The sequence below is a fragment of the Salmo salar genome, chromosome ssa10 (assembly GCF_905237065.1).
Source record: "Salmo salar chromosome ssa10, Ssal_v3.1, whole genome shotgun sequence".
Taxonomy (NCBI): Eukaryota; Metazoa; Chordata; class Actinopteri; order Salmoniformes; family Salmonidae; genus Salmo; species Salmo salar.
In genome coordinates, this window is record NC_059451.1 from 40,846,238 (window position 1) to 40,861,496 (window position 15,259).

Below are 15,259 nucleotides of genomic sequence, written 5' to 3' on the forward strand. Positions count from 1 at the left end.
TATTTTCAAGCATGGTGGTGGCTGCATCATGTTATGGATATGCTTGTCATCGGCAAGGACTAGGGAGGTATTTTTAGGATAAAAATAAATGGAATAGAGCTAAGCACACACAAAATCTTAGTAGAAAACCTGTTTCAGTCTGCTTTCAAACAGAGACTGTGTAACGTCTTGTCTGTGGTGTGGCGGAAAGAAGCGCAGGAAGCAGCGAACACTGTGTGGTAATTTTAATGGAACCACCCGTACAAAATAAAAGGTCTCCCAACAACAGGGAAAAATACAATGGACAAGCACAGTCAACAAACGCAGTTGACATACAGAAAAACAATCCCGCACAATAGGGTGCGGGCCAGCTGAACTAAATAGCCCTCTTAATTACCTAACTCAGGGCAGGTGAGAAAACATAAAAAAAAGGGAAAAACAAAAAGGGAATCGGTGGTAGCTAATAGGCCGGTGACGACGACCGCCGAGCGCCACCCGAGCAGGAGGGGGCGCCACCGTCGGTAGGAATCGTGACAGACTGGGAGAAAAATTCCCCTTTCAGCAGAATAATAATCTAAAACAGAAGGCCAAATATACACTGGAGTTGCTTACTAAGATGACATTGAATGTTCCGAAGTGGCCTAGGTAAAGTTTTTACTTAAATCGGCTTGAAAATCTATGGCAAGACATCAAAGTATCTGTCTAGCAATGATCAACAACCAACTTGACAGAGCTTGAATAACCTTTAAATGAATAATGTGCAAATATTGTACAATCCAGGTGTGCAAAGCTCTTAGAGTCATACCCAGAAATATTTACATCTTTAATCGCTGCCAAAAGTGATTCTAACATGTATTGATTTAGGGGTGTGAATTACATATTTTAGTATTTCATTTTCAAGTTTGCAAAAATCTCTAAAAACATGTGTTCACTTTATCATTATGGGATATTGTGTGTAGACGGGTGAGAAAACAATCAATTTAATACATTTTTAATTCAAGCTGTAACACAACAATGTGGAATAAGCCAAAGGGTATGAATACTTTATGAAGGGACTGTACATACCTACATGTTATGTAGGCATCTACAGTATATTCTATATGTAGGCATGGCGCCGACAGACACAGTCGCCCTGTTTCTAGCTCCTAGCCAACTTGGCAGTATTTTGATTTTGTTGTTGTTATTTCTTGCATTATTTGCTCAGAACGTTTCTAGTACTATTACCTACAGCCAAAAATAGCTTTGGGACATTAGATTGGCAGTCACTCACCAGAAATTGGACCAGAAATTATTTGGTTATAGTCACTGCTTTGTACATTCCCCCACAAGCCGACACAGCGACGACGGCTCTCAAGGAACTACACTTGACTTTACGCAAACTGGAAACTGCATATCCTGAGGCTATATTTATTGTAGCTGGGGATATTAATAAAGGAAATCTGAGGAAAACCCTCCCCTAATTCTATCAACACATCTCCTTTGCTACTCGCTGCGTGAACATTTTTAACCATTGCCACTCTCCCTTCTGGGATGGCTACAAGGCCCTCCATCTGACCAGACCTCCATCCTGCTCCTCCCCACCAATAGACAAAAATTAAAGCCGGAAGCACCCGGGGTAATGACTGTTCACTGTTGGTCTCAACAATTGGAATCTATGTTTCAAGATTGTTTTGATCATGTGGACTGGGATATGTTTTGGGTCGCCTCTGGGAATAATATCGATGTATACAGTGACTTGATGACTGTGTCTACTCCTGCTCCCACCCTCCGGCGTGCGACGTCGCCAGAATACTAACCACCGGTCCTGGGAATCATCATTGCGCACACCTGGCACTCATCGTAATGATTCAGACCTGGACCTCATTACCTCCCCATTATAGGTCCCTTCCTTTTGTTCAGTTGGTATTGCACCTGTGTTCATATTACCTCACTTCTGTAACGCTGGCTTGTTTCATGTTTGTTGTTTTCATTAAACGTTTTACCTGCACCTGCTTCTTGACTCACGGCGTCATCGTTACAGACTGGGTTCATCAGGGAGTACATGGAGAACGTTGTTCCTACTGTGACGATTAGAACTAAATCCAAACTTAATTGCAACATTTGTGCAAAGCTGAAAGCGCGAACCATTACATTTAACCATGGCAAGATGACTGGGAACATTGACATGTACAAACAGACCAGCTATGACCTCCGTAACGCAATCAAAGAGGCAAAACGTTAGTACAGAGACAGTGGAGTCGCTAGACAACAGCTCAGACACGAGACGCATGTGGCAGGGACTCCAGACAAACACGTAAAAAAAAAGAATAAATAAATAAAACATTTTTTTTTTTAAAAGCCAGACACGTCACAGACACCGACACCTCGCTTTCGGACAAGCTAAACAACTTCTTTCCCTGCTTCGAAGAAACAACACACAGCCAGCAACGTGGACCCCCGCCACTCAAAAGTACTATGTGCTTCCAATCTCTGTGGCTGACTCCCTGTGGCTCAGTTGGTAGAGCATGGTGTTTGCAATGGTGTTTGCAATGCCAGGGTTGTGGGTTCGATTCCCACGGGGGGCCAGTACGGGGAGAGTTCTGGGCCATCTCTGCCCAGGGCATGAACGCCGCACACTCCCCCGGCCGGTCCTGGCAATAAGACCTCAGAAACCTACCCACATCCTGGTTAACTCTCTCCACCTGCTCGTTACTCTCGGGGTGAAAACCCGAAGTGAGGATGATCGAGACCCCCAGACGTTCCATGAACGCCCTCCAGACCCTCGAAGTGAACTGGGGACCCCGATCAGACACTATATCCTCAGGCACCCCGTAGTGCCGGAAGATGTGCGTAAACAAGGCCTCCGCAGTCTGTAGGGCCGTAGGGAGACCGGGCAGAGGAAGGAGACGGCAGGATTTAGAGAAATGATCCACAACAACCAGGATCGTGGTGTTTCCCTGTGATGGGGGAGATCGGTCAGGAAATCGATCGACAGGTGCGACCATGGCCGTTGTGGAACGGGTAAGGGGTGTAGCTTACCTCTGGGCAGGTGCCTAGGAGCCTTACATTGAGCGCACACCGAGCAATAGGAAGCATAAACCCTCACATCCTTGGCCAAAGTGGGCCACCAGTACTTCCCACTCAGACAGCGCACCGTCCGACTGATGCCTGGATGACCAGAGGAAGGTGACGTGTGGGCCCAATAGATCAGCCGATCACGGACAGCAGACGGAACGTACAGATGCCCAGCTGGACACTGGAGGGGAGCGGGCTCTGCACATAACGCCTGCTCAATGTCCGCGTCCAGCTCCCACACTACCGGTGCCACCAGGCAGGAGGCCGGGAGTATGGGGGTGGGATCCATGGGCCGCTCCTCTGTGTCATACAGCCAGGACAGTGCGTCTGCCTTCACGTTCTGGGAACCTGGTCTGTAAGAAAGTGTGAAAACAAAACGGGTGAAAAACATGGCCCAACTTGCCTGGCGAGGGTTCAGTCTCCTCGCTGCCCGGATGTACTCCAGATTGCGGTGGTCAGTCCAGATGAGAAAAGGGTATTTACCCCCCTCAAGCCAATGTCTCCATGCCTTCAGAGCCTTGACGACAGCCGGGCTGAGCTTCTTCGAGAAGAAGGCACAGGGGCGGAGCTTTGGTGGCGTACCCGAGTGCTGAGAGAGCACGGCTCCTATCCCAGCCTCGGACACGTCCACCTCCACTATGAACGCCAAAGAGGGATCCGGATGGACCAGCATGGGAGCCGAGGTAAACAGAGCCCTCAGGTGACCAAAAGCCCTGTCCGCCTCAGCCGACCACTGCAAACGTACAGGTCCCCCCTTCAGCAGTGAGGTAATGGGAGCCGCTACCGGACCAAAACCCCGGATAAACCTCCGGTAGTAATTGGCAAAACCTAGAAACCGCTGCACCTCCTTTACCGTGGTGGGAGTTGGCCAATTACACACGGCTGAAATGCGGTCACTCTCTATCTCCACCCCTGAGGTGGAAATGCAGTATCCTAGGAAGGAGACGGACTGTTGGAAGAACAGGCATTTCTCAGCCTTAACGTTCAGGTCATGCTCCAACAGTCGACCAAGCACCCTGCGCACCAGGGACACATGCTCGGCGTGTGTAGCAGAGTATATCAGAATGTCATCAATATACACCACTACACCCTGCCCGTGCAGGTCCCTGAAAATCTAATCTACAAAGGCTTGGAAGACTGATGGAGCATTCATCAACCCGTACGGCATGACGATGTACTCATAATGCCCTGAGGTCGTACTGAACGCCGTCTTCCACTCGTCTCCCTCCCGGATACGCACCAGGTTGTAAGCACTCCTGAGATCTAGTTTGGTGAAGAAGCATGCCCCGTGCATTGACTCAATCACAATGGCAATAAGAGGTAGCGGGTAACTGTACCTCACCGTGATCTGATTTAGGCCTCAGTAGTCAATACACGGACGCAGACCTCCCTCCTTCTTCTTCACAAAAAAGAAACTCAAGGAGGCGGGTGAAGTGGAGGACCGAATGTACCCCTGACGCAGGGATTCAGAGACATATGTTTCCATAGCCGCCGTCTCCGCCTGTGACAGGGGATACATGTGACTACTGGGAAGTGCAGCGTCTACCAGAAGATTTATCACACAATCCTCCCGTCGATGGGGTGGTAATTGAATAGCCTTCTTTTTGGAGAAGGCGAGAGCCAAATCGGCATATTCGGGGGGAATGCGCACGGTGGAGACCTGGTCTGGACTCTCCACCGTAGTAGCACCAACGGAAACCCCTAAACACCTCCCTGAGCACTCTCGCGACCACCCCGTGAGAGCTCTCTGTTGCCATGAAATGGTGGGGTCATGACGAACTAACCAGGGAAGGCCTAGTACCACGGGAAACGCAGGAGAGTCAATGAGGAAGAGACTGATTCTCTCCTCGTGACCCCCCTGCGTCACCATTTCCAGGGGGATGGTAGCTTCCCTAATTACCCCGGACCCTAATGGTCGATTGTCCAGAGCGTGAACTGCGAAAGGCCTAACCACTGGAACAATAGGGATCCCTAACCTATGGGAGAATGCTCTGTCGATACAATTCTCAGCCGCGCCTGAATCGACGAGCGCCTTATGCTGGGAATGCGGAGAAAACTCTGGGAAGTAAACATGCACAAACGGGTGTACAACAGAGGGCTCTGGATGAGAGTGGTGCATGCTTACCTGGGGCGACGCCAGAGTGCCCTGCCTGCTGCCTCGACCCCTAGAGGAACCAACCGACTAGCAGTGTGACCTCTGCGGCCACAGATGATACACGTGAAAGCCCCTCCTCTGGCCTCCCTGAGCACAGCACCTCCCAGCTCCATAGGCACCGGAGCGGTGGTGCTGGGAGAGGGAATCGACAGAGCCCTCTCTGGACGTCCGTGGGTGACCAGCAGGTTATTCAACCGAATGGACAGGTCCACCAGCTGGTCGAATGTGAGGGTGGTATCCCTGCAGGCCAACTCCCGACGGACATCCTCGCGCAGGCTGCAACGGTAGTGGTCGATAAGGGCCCTGTCGTTCCATCCCGCTCCTGCGGCCAGGGTCCAAAATTCCAGGGCGAACTCCTGGGCTCTCCTCGTCCCCTGCCTCAGGTGGAAAAGATGTTCACCCGCTGCTCTACCCTCGGGCGGGTGGTCGAAGATTGCCCGGAAGTGGCGGGTGAACTCCGTGAACTCGTCCAACGCCGCATCTCCTTCTTCCCACATGGCGTTAGCCCACTCCAGAGCTCTCCCTGAGAGGCACGAGACGAGGGCGGACACCCTCTCCCTTCCCGAGGGAGCCGGGTAAACGGTGCCCAGGTATAGGTCCAGCTGTAGCAGGAACCCTTGGCACCGTGCCGCCGTCCCATCATACTCCCAGGGAAGGGCGAGACGCATCCCACTGGGACCGGGTACAGGAGGGACGAGTAGTGGGAACCCCTGTTGTGCTCGTAGAGGCGCTGGAGGGACTCTCTGTCTCTCCCAGCGGTCCATGGTCTGAACGACGCGATCCTTCGCGACACCGAGATGTAGTAGTATCGCCGCGTGTTCTCTGACGTGCTCCTCGACTCCTATAACCGGGGTACCTGCTCCTGCTGACTCCATGGTGAGGTGTGGAATTTTGTAAGGGGGTGCGTAACTGGTGGCAGTGAAGTCAGACGCAGGAGAGCAGAACTAGGTAATAGCCGGAGCAGTTTAATTTCAAAACCAACGACAAAAAGAAATAACCAACATGGGTACAAAACCCGACGCGCACCAGTAAACATGTGCACAAGCACTTACAACAAACAATTCCACACAAAGACATGGGGGGGAACAGACGGTTGAATACACAACAGTTAATGAGGGAAATGAGAACCAGGTGTGTAGGAAAACAAGACAAAACAAATGGAAAATGAAAAGTGGATCGGCGATGGCTAGAAGACCGGTGACGCCGACCGCCGAACGTCGCCCGAACAAGGAGAGGAACCAACTTCGGTGGAAGTTGTGACAATATCCTGAAAACATATTCACCAGCCTATTTTGACCTATTTCCAATAAACTTTCTCAGTCACAGAAGGCAAATCTATAATCCAGAATGCCTTACCAGTCAGTACAGTTTATACAATGTGTGAACTATGATAAAATGAACATTTAAATCCACATTTTCGAAGCTCACCCCTAGTCCCCATACTCCATAGTAGTTGCCACATGAGATTATCACTTCACAGAGTGAAGGGGCTAGCCAGGCCAGTGACATTTTGCCTTTTCAAACATCTCAAGGCATAGATTTGTTTTACCCAAATGTTAACGGGGCTTTAGAAATAGCGGACTACTAGCCTGGCTGGTCAGTGCCCATAATCCTTACATTCCCATCCCTGAAGTTAAGGCTAGCTTCCCCTGGACACGTTTCAGTAAAAGTGATATTGTTAACATCAGTGTTACCTGGTTGATATGCTGCTGAAGTGGATGTAGGAGGCCACCATCACCCCGACTCTGCCTTGTCCACCCTGTAGGGGCCGGAGCCAAGACACAGGTCAGGAGGTCAAAAGAAGAGCAAGGAGAGGTAGAAATGTTGGGTGTGTCTAATAAGCCGTGTGTGTGTGTGTGTGTGTGTGTGTGTGTGTGTGTGTGTGTGTGTGTGTGTGTGTGTGTGTGTGTGTGTGTGTGTGTGTGTGTGTGTGCATATTTTACTATAATTGGGAGTACCAGAAGTCCTCACAAGAATAGTAAACCAGCAAAGATTCTGAGAAGTGAGGATATTTTGCAGGTCCTCAATTGTAAAAACTGTATTTTAGGCTTAGGGGTTAGGGTTTGCGTTAGGGTTAGGGGTTAGGGCTAGGGTTAGGGTTAGTAGATAGTTAGTTGAAGTGTTACTAGTCTGTAACATATCATCTGTCTGTAGAGCACTATCCAAATAAAGTGTTCCCATGTTAATAATAATATGTGTGTTTACTTTTTCTTTGTGTGTCTGTGTGTGTGATTCCTACCCGACAGTGCATGACCAGAACATGCTGTGTGTGTGAGTGGAGCCAGTTTTCCATGGTCTTACACACACCACACATCTGTTCCATGGACGGGGCCAGCAGGTCTAGCCAGCCCGTGTCCAACACCTGAGACAAAACACACATGCACGCACACACATAACACGCACACAGTAACCTTGATTAATAACCTTTCTTGAGATCTGAAGGCTTTTGTTAGCTCCCCAAGCTAGTCTTTAGCTCAGTGGTCTTGAGTAGTACACACAGAGAGGCAACAGCTACAGTATTCATTTCACCTTGGGGTTCATCTGGGTCAGGCTATCATTCTTCTCTGAGAGGTTGATCACCTAGGGAAATAAAATAAATATTTTAGACCATTTTTCTGTAGCTCATTAACTACTGATGGAGGGAAGAGGGAGATGAGGAAGAGGAAGACAATGATGAGGATGGGTGTATAGATCAATTATGGGTCAGACTCTACCACTTTTAGTGGTCTATAGCCCCTCCATTCCTCACCATGTAGTTGTGGCCATGTTTGGATTTGAGCATCTGTGTGATGTCACGCAGGTTCTGGAGGTAGGTCTGGTCTGGGCATGCCTGGGGGAAGGATACGGTGATGATGCGCTCCGTGATGTAGTCCAGGTCAATTCTGTATCCCTCCTCCATGACTGGGATATTAGACTGATGAGAGTGATTTGTGATTGTTTATTTCATATGTTTCCCATGCTAATAAAGCACCTTTGAAAATCGAATTGAATTGAGAGAGATAGAGACAGAGAGAGAGAGAGAGAGAGAGAGAGAGAGAGAGAGAGAGAGAGGGGGGGGGTAGAGAAATGGGGGAGGGAAAGGGATAGAGACCGAGAGAGAGAGTGAGAGTTTCACATACACACTCTTGTCTCTGTAAAACTATCCAGATATAATAATAGGGGGTTAAACATACAGACCACTACCACTCACTGGGCCGCACCTACGTGGCAGGTTGGCACATCAGTTACACACAGACTGACCTACGTGGCGGGAGTGTTCAGTTTCACTTTGACTCAGCAGACCTTCACTACACACAGGACTGAGGTTTGAGACATTATACCCCCAGAAACTCAATGCTAACGGGAAGTCATTTTCTGCCAACACAGCGATACAGATTTAGGATATTAATTTGATCACCCTGTTGCAGGAGAACTTTCCTTGTAGTTCCTTGTAGGGTATTTGAGGTTTAAAAAGGCTTCTGAAATAAAAAAAAATCCACTTTGAAATTTCAGATAAAAAATGCATCAACCCCTAAAAAAAATTCCATTAATTATAATCCACATAATAATTCTTATTTCCTGTTGCTGCAGGATTATTTTGCTGCTATAGCAAACTGGCTCAAATTAACATCCTACGTCTGTATATGATTTCACATTTAGTCATGCGTATTAGCTAATTCTCTAGTCTTAAATCCTTTGACAGGAAGACATGCTCGGTGAATGTGGAATCGGGAGCTTACAAATGAAAAGATTAGAGTTAATGTAACAGATTAGTCATAACTCCTCCATAACCTCTCACTCTCTCATTCACTCATTCAGTCATGCATAACATGCATACACGCACAGACAGACAGACAGACAGACAGACAGACAGACAGACAGACAGACAGACAGACAGACAGACAGACAGACAGATACAAACACCTCCAGTCAGTCGAGGCAGAAGTGGATGAGGCTGTGTCTGGAAGGATGATGATGTCTGCCGAGTGCCCAAAACATGAATGAAGTCATCCAGACACTCCTGTACCTACTCACTCTCTGAAGTGATTCACATTAGATACTGCAGTCCATGCTAATTCTTCCTCAACAAAACTAGCAATAGTTTCAAGTCTGAAAATGGGTTATATGTCTTTATCTTAATATGTCTGAACATATTTATAATTGTTTGACCTAGGAATATGTCAGATGCAAATCTTGTAAAAGTGAGAGTGATTAGAATTGAAATAAGAAAGTGTTTTTAGAGTAACTGCTTTGCTGTGGGCAGTCTAATTTCTTCCCTCTCACACCTCTCTGGCTGTATAAACTCACCCATTCATCCTGCCTCTGAACTCTAGACCTGCATATAACAATCTATTACATACATGTTACAACATATCTACAGGACACACACACACAAAAGCACACACAGACACAGAGACAGACACAGGCAGGAAGGGCCAGACTGAGACAGGGCCTAGAGTGAGTCAGGTGGCCAGGCCAACCTTTATTTTACCCTGACCATGTGATCAGGATACAGCAGCAGAGTAAACATTGTTACAGTCAATTTCACCAGAACACGAGGTGGTGCATGCTGCTGCCAGGCCCGGCGACAGTCTCCACAGACACTCTGACAAATCTGCCATGCCAAAGTCAGAAAGACTGGAAACACCTTAAACCCACACACACACATAAAAGATCTATGCGGCACACACATGCACGTGTGTGTGTGTGTGTGTGTTTCTCTTGTACACTGCCGTTCAAAAGTTTGAGGTCACGTAGAAATGTCCTTGTTTTTGAAAGAAAATTACATTTTTTGTCCATTAAAATAACATAAAATTGATCAGAAATACAGTGTTGACATTGTTAATGTTGTAAGTGACTATTGTAGCTGGAAATGGCTGATTTTTTTAATAGAATATGTACATAGGTGTACAGTGGCCCATTATCAGCAACCATCACTCCTGTGTTCCAATGGTACGTTGTGTTAGCTAATCCAAGTTTATCATTTTAAAAGGCTAATTGATCATTAGAAAACCCTTTTGCAATTATGTTAGCACAGCTGAAAACTGTTGTTCTGATTAAAGAAGCAATAAAACTGGCCTTCTTTAGACTAGTTGAGTATCTGGAGCATTAGCATTTGTGGGTTCGATTACAGGCTGAAAATGGCCAGAAACAAAGAACTTTCTTCTGAAGCTCGTCAGTCTATTCTTGTTCTGAGAAATGAAGGCTGTTCCATGCAAGAAATTGGCAAGAAACTGAAGATCTCGTACAACGCTGTGTACTACTCCCTTCACAGAACAGCGCAAACTGTCTTTAACCAGAATAGAAAGAGGAGTGGGAGGTCCCGGTGCATAACTGAGCAAGAGGACAAGTACATTTAGAGTGTCTAGTTTGAGAAACAGATGCCTCACAGGTCCTCAACCGGCAGCTTCATTAAATAGTACCCGCAAAACACCGCCTCAACGTCAACAGTGAAGAGGCGACTCCGGGATGCTGGCCTTCTAGGCAGAGTTCCTCTGTCCAGTGTCTGTGTTCTTTTCCCCATCTTAATCTTTTCTTTTTATTTGCCAGTCTGAGATAAGGCTTTTTCTCTCTCTCTTTCCCTCTCTTTATCTCTCTTTCCCTCTCTTTCTCTCTCTTTCTCTCTCTCTCTCTCTCTTTATCTCTCTCTTTCCCTCTCTCTCTCTCTCTGTCTCTTTCCCTCTCTTTATCTCTCTCTCTCTTTCTCTCTCACTCTCCCCCCTCTCTCTCTCTCTCTCGCTCTCTCTCTCTCTCACTCTCCCTCTCTCTTTCTCTTTCTCTCACTCTCCCCCCTCTCTCCCTCCCTCTCTCCCTCTCTCTCTCTCTCCCTCTCTCTCACTCTCCCCCTCTCTCTCACTCTCTCTCACTCTCCCCCCTCTCTCTCTCTTTCTCCCTCTCTCTCTCTCCCTCCCTCTCTCTACGTAAAACAATGTAATTGTGCCAATAAAGGTTTTTTACATTTTCAACATATCCAGCTGGAACCTGTGCTAGACTGACTGGCTGGCTGACTGGCTGGCTGCCTGCCCTGTCCTTGGGCCCTATGTACAGTCCTAGTGGAACTTGTGTGTGTTTAGATAACAACATCAGACAACATCAGTCAGACAGACTGACTACCATACAGTGCTGAGGACCCTACATAATGCTGATGATGTCACACGTGTCCTGTAATGACAACATCAGACGGAATCACTGCCTCCAGTGATGATGTCAAAGAGATGATAAATTACAAACACTCTCGTACTCTCTCAAACACCAATATCCAGGCAATGTAAATATTATAGGCAAATGCCTCAGTCTAACTACATTAGCCAAGCCTCAGTTCTAATACTACTTGTCTGTTTATTGAACACTTTTAGACCAGTACCCCGTATATTTGTCTCTGCTCTACTTGAGAAAAAGCGATTGACACACACACATGCCATAGGGTGTTCTCAGTGTAGAGTAGTCCACAAACCAAACTAATCATGTCTAATTAGGTGTTTTTTACCTCACGTTTGTGAGGAATGTGTCCCAAAATGTATCAGAGATGTCCTTTCTCTCTTTGTCTATTCTTTTCTTTCTTTAATGGATAGCACAAGTTGGCAGTGAACCTCAATCCCACAGCCTGGCCCCTTTAATATTCGTACAACAAGAGACAACTCAGTATATCTTCTTAGTCTCCACTTCACTAATAAACATCATTACCCATGAGTTTTCATGGCCCTGGAAATGCTCAAGCAATGTGCCAACTGTGTCTGAGGCTCCACAATGTCTTTCTTCCCCTTTCTATCCCTCTGCATATCTTAACACCAAAGTGTTGTTTATGACTGTCTGAATCCCCTCTTTCTATCATTCACTTCTTCTCTTTATCTAATTAGAAACAAGACTTGGATCAATTCCATCTCAATTCCACTTGTCATTACACGAAATGAACTGAACTCCAATGGGGAAAACCAATGGCCAATTCAAGTGTTGAAATAGAACTCCTCAACCCCAGGCTTAGAGCAGTAGGTAGCTAAAACACTTTAATAAGAGCAGCTTATCATGATTTCCACCTCACTGAGTCAGTGTTAGTTAACACTAGAGGGAGAGAGCTTACTGCACAGAGACAGCACACACACGTTTGCACGCACATGCACACAAACACGAGAAAGCAGAGAGGCTTACCTAATAGTGGGCTCCTATCAACTGTGAAATCCCCAAAGAATATCTACTACGCTTTTATATGTCTACTGTGTGTGAGAGAGAAAGGGTTGGGACGATGTAGGGGTGGAGACTATGTATGAGAGAGAGAGAGAGAGAGAGAGAGATTTGCTGTAGTTGGTTTAAATTGCACTTTGCCCCTGCCTTTTCAAGTAATGACATTTATTGACTGTTGCTGATTCAGTGTGTGTGTGTGTGTGTGTGTGTGTGTGTGTGTGTGTGTGTGTGTGTGTGTGTGTGTGTGTGTGTGTGTGTGTGTGTGTGTGTGTGTGTGTGTGCCAAAGTACGTGCTGTGCATGGCTTTTATTACTTTCTTACTTAGGCACATCACTACTTTCGGAGCAAATAAAATCCAATCAAATAAATGTGTATTTTGTCACATGCGCTGAATACAACAGGTGTAGACCTTACAGTGAATTGCTTACTTACAAGCCCTTAACCAACAATGCAGTGTTAAGAAAAATACGTGTTAAGAAATTATTTACTAAAATAAACTGAAGTAAAAAATGTATAAGAAATAAGAAAATAGAAAAATAACAAATAATTAAAGAGCAACAATAAACTAAAAGTGGTGCGGGGGCACAGGTTAGTCAAGGTTATTGAGGTAATATGTACATGTAGGTAGAGGTAAAGTGACTATGCATAGATGCAGAGAGTTGCGGCAGCGTAAAAATGGGGGGGGGGGGACTTGGCGCTCCGGTACTGCTTGCCGTGAGGTAGCAGAGAGAACAGTCTATGACTAGAGTGGGTGGAGTCTTTGGCAATTTTCAGGGCCTTCCTCTGACACCGCCTGGTATAGAGGTCCTGGATGACACGAAGCTTGGCCCCAGTGATGTACTGGGCCGTACGCACTACCCTCTGTAGTGCCTTGTGGTCGGAGGCCAAGCAGTTGCCATACCAGGCGGTGATGCAACCAGTCAGGATGCTCTCGATGGTGCAGCTGTATAACTTTTTGAGGATCTGAGGACCATTGCCAAATCTTTTCAGTCTCCTGAGGAGGAATAGGTGTTGTTGTGCCCTCTTCATGACTGTGTTGGTGTTTTTGGACCATGATAGTTTGTTGGTGATGTGGACACCAAGGAACTTGAAGCGCTCAACTTGCTCCAATACAGGCCTGTCGATGAAAGAGAGAGAGAGAGTGCTCGGTCCTCCTTTTCCTGTAGTCCACAATCATCTCCTTTGTCTTGATCATGTGAAGGGAGAGGTTGTTATCCTGGTACCACACTGCCAGGTCTATAACCTCCTCCCTATAGGCTGTCTCATCGTTGTCAGTGATCAGGCCAACCACTGCTGTGTCGTCAGCAAACTTAATGATGGTGTTGGAGTCGTGTTTGGCCATGCAGTAATGGGTGAATAGGGAGGTCTGAGCACGCACCCTTGAGGGGCCCCAGTGTTGTGGATCAGCATGGCGGATGTGTTGTTACCTACCCTTACCACTTGGGGTGGCCCGTCAGGAAGTCCAGGATACAGTTGCAGAGGCAGGTGTGTAGTCCCAGGGTACTTAGCTTAGTGGTGAGCTTTGAGGGCACTATGGTGTTGAACGCTGAGTTGTAGTCAATGAATAGCATTCTCACGTAGCTGTTCTTTTTGTCCAGGTGGGAAAGGGCAGTGTGAAATGCAATAGAGATTGCATCATCTGTGGAGCTGTTGGAGCAGTATGCAAATTCGAGTGGGTCTAGGGTTTCTGGGATAATGGTGTTGATGTGAGCCATGACCAGCCTTTCAAAGCACTTCATGGCTACAAACGTGAGTGCCACGGATCGGTAGTCATTTATGGCATATTACCTTGGTGTTCTTGGGCACAGGGACTATGGTGATCTACTTGAAACATGTTGGTATTACAGACTCAGTCTGGAACAGGTTGAAAATGTCAGTGAAGACACCTGCCAGTTGGTCAGCGCATGCTTGGAGTACACATCCTTGTAATCTGTCTGGCCCTGAGGCCTTGTGAATGTTGACCTGTTTAAAGGTCTTACATCGGCTACGGAGAGCGTGATCACACAGTCTTCCAGAACAGCTGATGGTCTCATGCATGCTTCAGTGTTGCTTGCCTTGAAGCGAGCATAGAAGTAATTTAGCTCATCTGGTAGGCTTGTGTCACTGGGCAGCTTGCAGCTGTGCTTCCCTTTGTAGTCTGTAATAGTTTGCAAGCCCTGCCACATCTGACGAGCGTTGGAGCCAATACAGTATGATTCAATCTTAGGCCTGTATTCATGCTTTGCCTGTTTGATGGTTCATCGGAAGGCATAGCTGGATTTCTTATAAGTGTCCGGGTTAGAGTCCCGCTCTTTGAAAGTGGCAGCTCTACCCTTTAGTTTAGTGCAGATGTTGCCTGTAATCCATGGCTTCTGGTTGGGGTATGTATGTACGGTCACTGTGGGGACGACGTCATCGATGCACTTATTGATGAAGCCAGTGACTGATTTTGTGTACTCTTCAATGCCATCGGAAGAATCCTGAAACATATTCCAGTCTGTGCTAGCAAAACAGTCCTGTTGCTTAGCATCTGCGTCATCTGACCACTTCCAAATTGAGCGAGTCACTGGTACTTCCTGCTTTAGTTTTTGCTTGTAAGCAGGAATCAGGAGGATAGAATTATGGTCAGATTTGCCAAATGGAGGGCGAGGGAGAGCTTTGTACGTGTGTGTGGAGTAAAGGTGGTCTAGAGGTTTTTTTTCCTCTGGTTGCAGATGTAACATACTGGTAGAAATTAGGTAAAACGGATTTAAGTTTCCCTGCATTAAAGTCCCCGGCCACTAGGAGCGCCGCCTCTGGATGAGCATTTTCTTGTTTGCTTATGGCCTTACACAGCTCTTTGAGTAAGGTCTTAGTGCCAGCATCGGTTTGTGGTGCTAAATAGACAGCTACGAAAAATATAGATGAAAACTCTCTTGGTAAATAGTGTGGTCT

General features: G+C 46.9%; 1 protein-coding gene across 3 annotated transcripts in view; it reads right to left on the minus strand.

Annotated features, from left to right (window-relative positions):
- tns3.2 (tensin 3, tandem duplicate 2) overlaps positions 1 to 12,426 on the minus strand; it is a 93,481-nt gene extending 81,055 nt beyond the window's left edge. For 2 of the 3 annotated variants that reach the window (XM_045687764.1, XM_045687763.1), the window contains exons 1-5: positions 12,314 to 12,426; positions 7,938 to 8,159; positions 7,718 to 7,768; positions 7,428 to 7,550; positions 6,883 to 6,947 (exon numbers count right to left, since the gene is read on the minus strand). In XM_045687764.1, coding sequence (XP_045543720.1) covers positions 6,883 to 6,947; positions 7,428 to 7,550; positions 7,718 to 7,768; positions 7,938 to 8,087 — 389 coding nt within the window. In that variant the 5' untranslated portion in view covers positions 8,088 to 8,159; positions 12,314 to 12,426. Of the gene's footprint in view, positions 1 to 6,882; positions 6,948 to 7,427; positions 7,553 to 7,717; positions 7,769 to 7,937; positions 8,160 to 12,313 lie in introns of those variants that run through there. The other variant, XM_045687765.1, reaches the window with a different exon arrangement.
- Between the last annotated feature and the right edge of the window lie 2,833 nt (positions 12,427 to 15,259).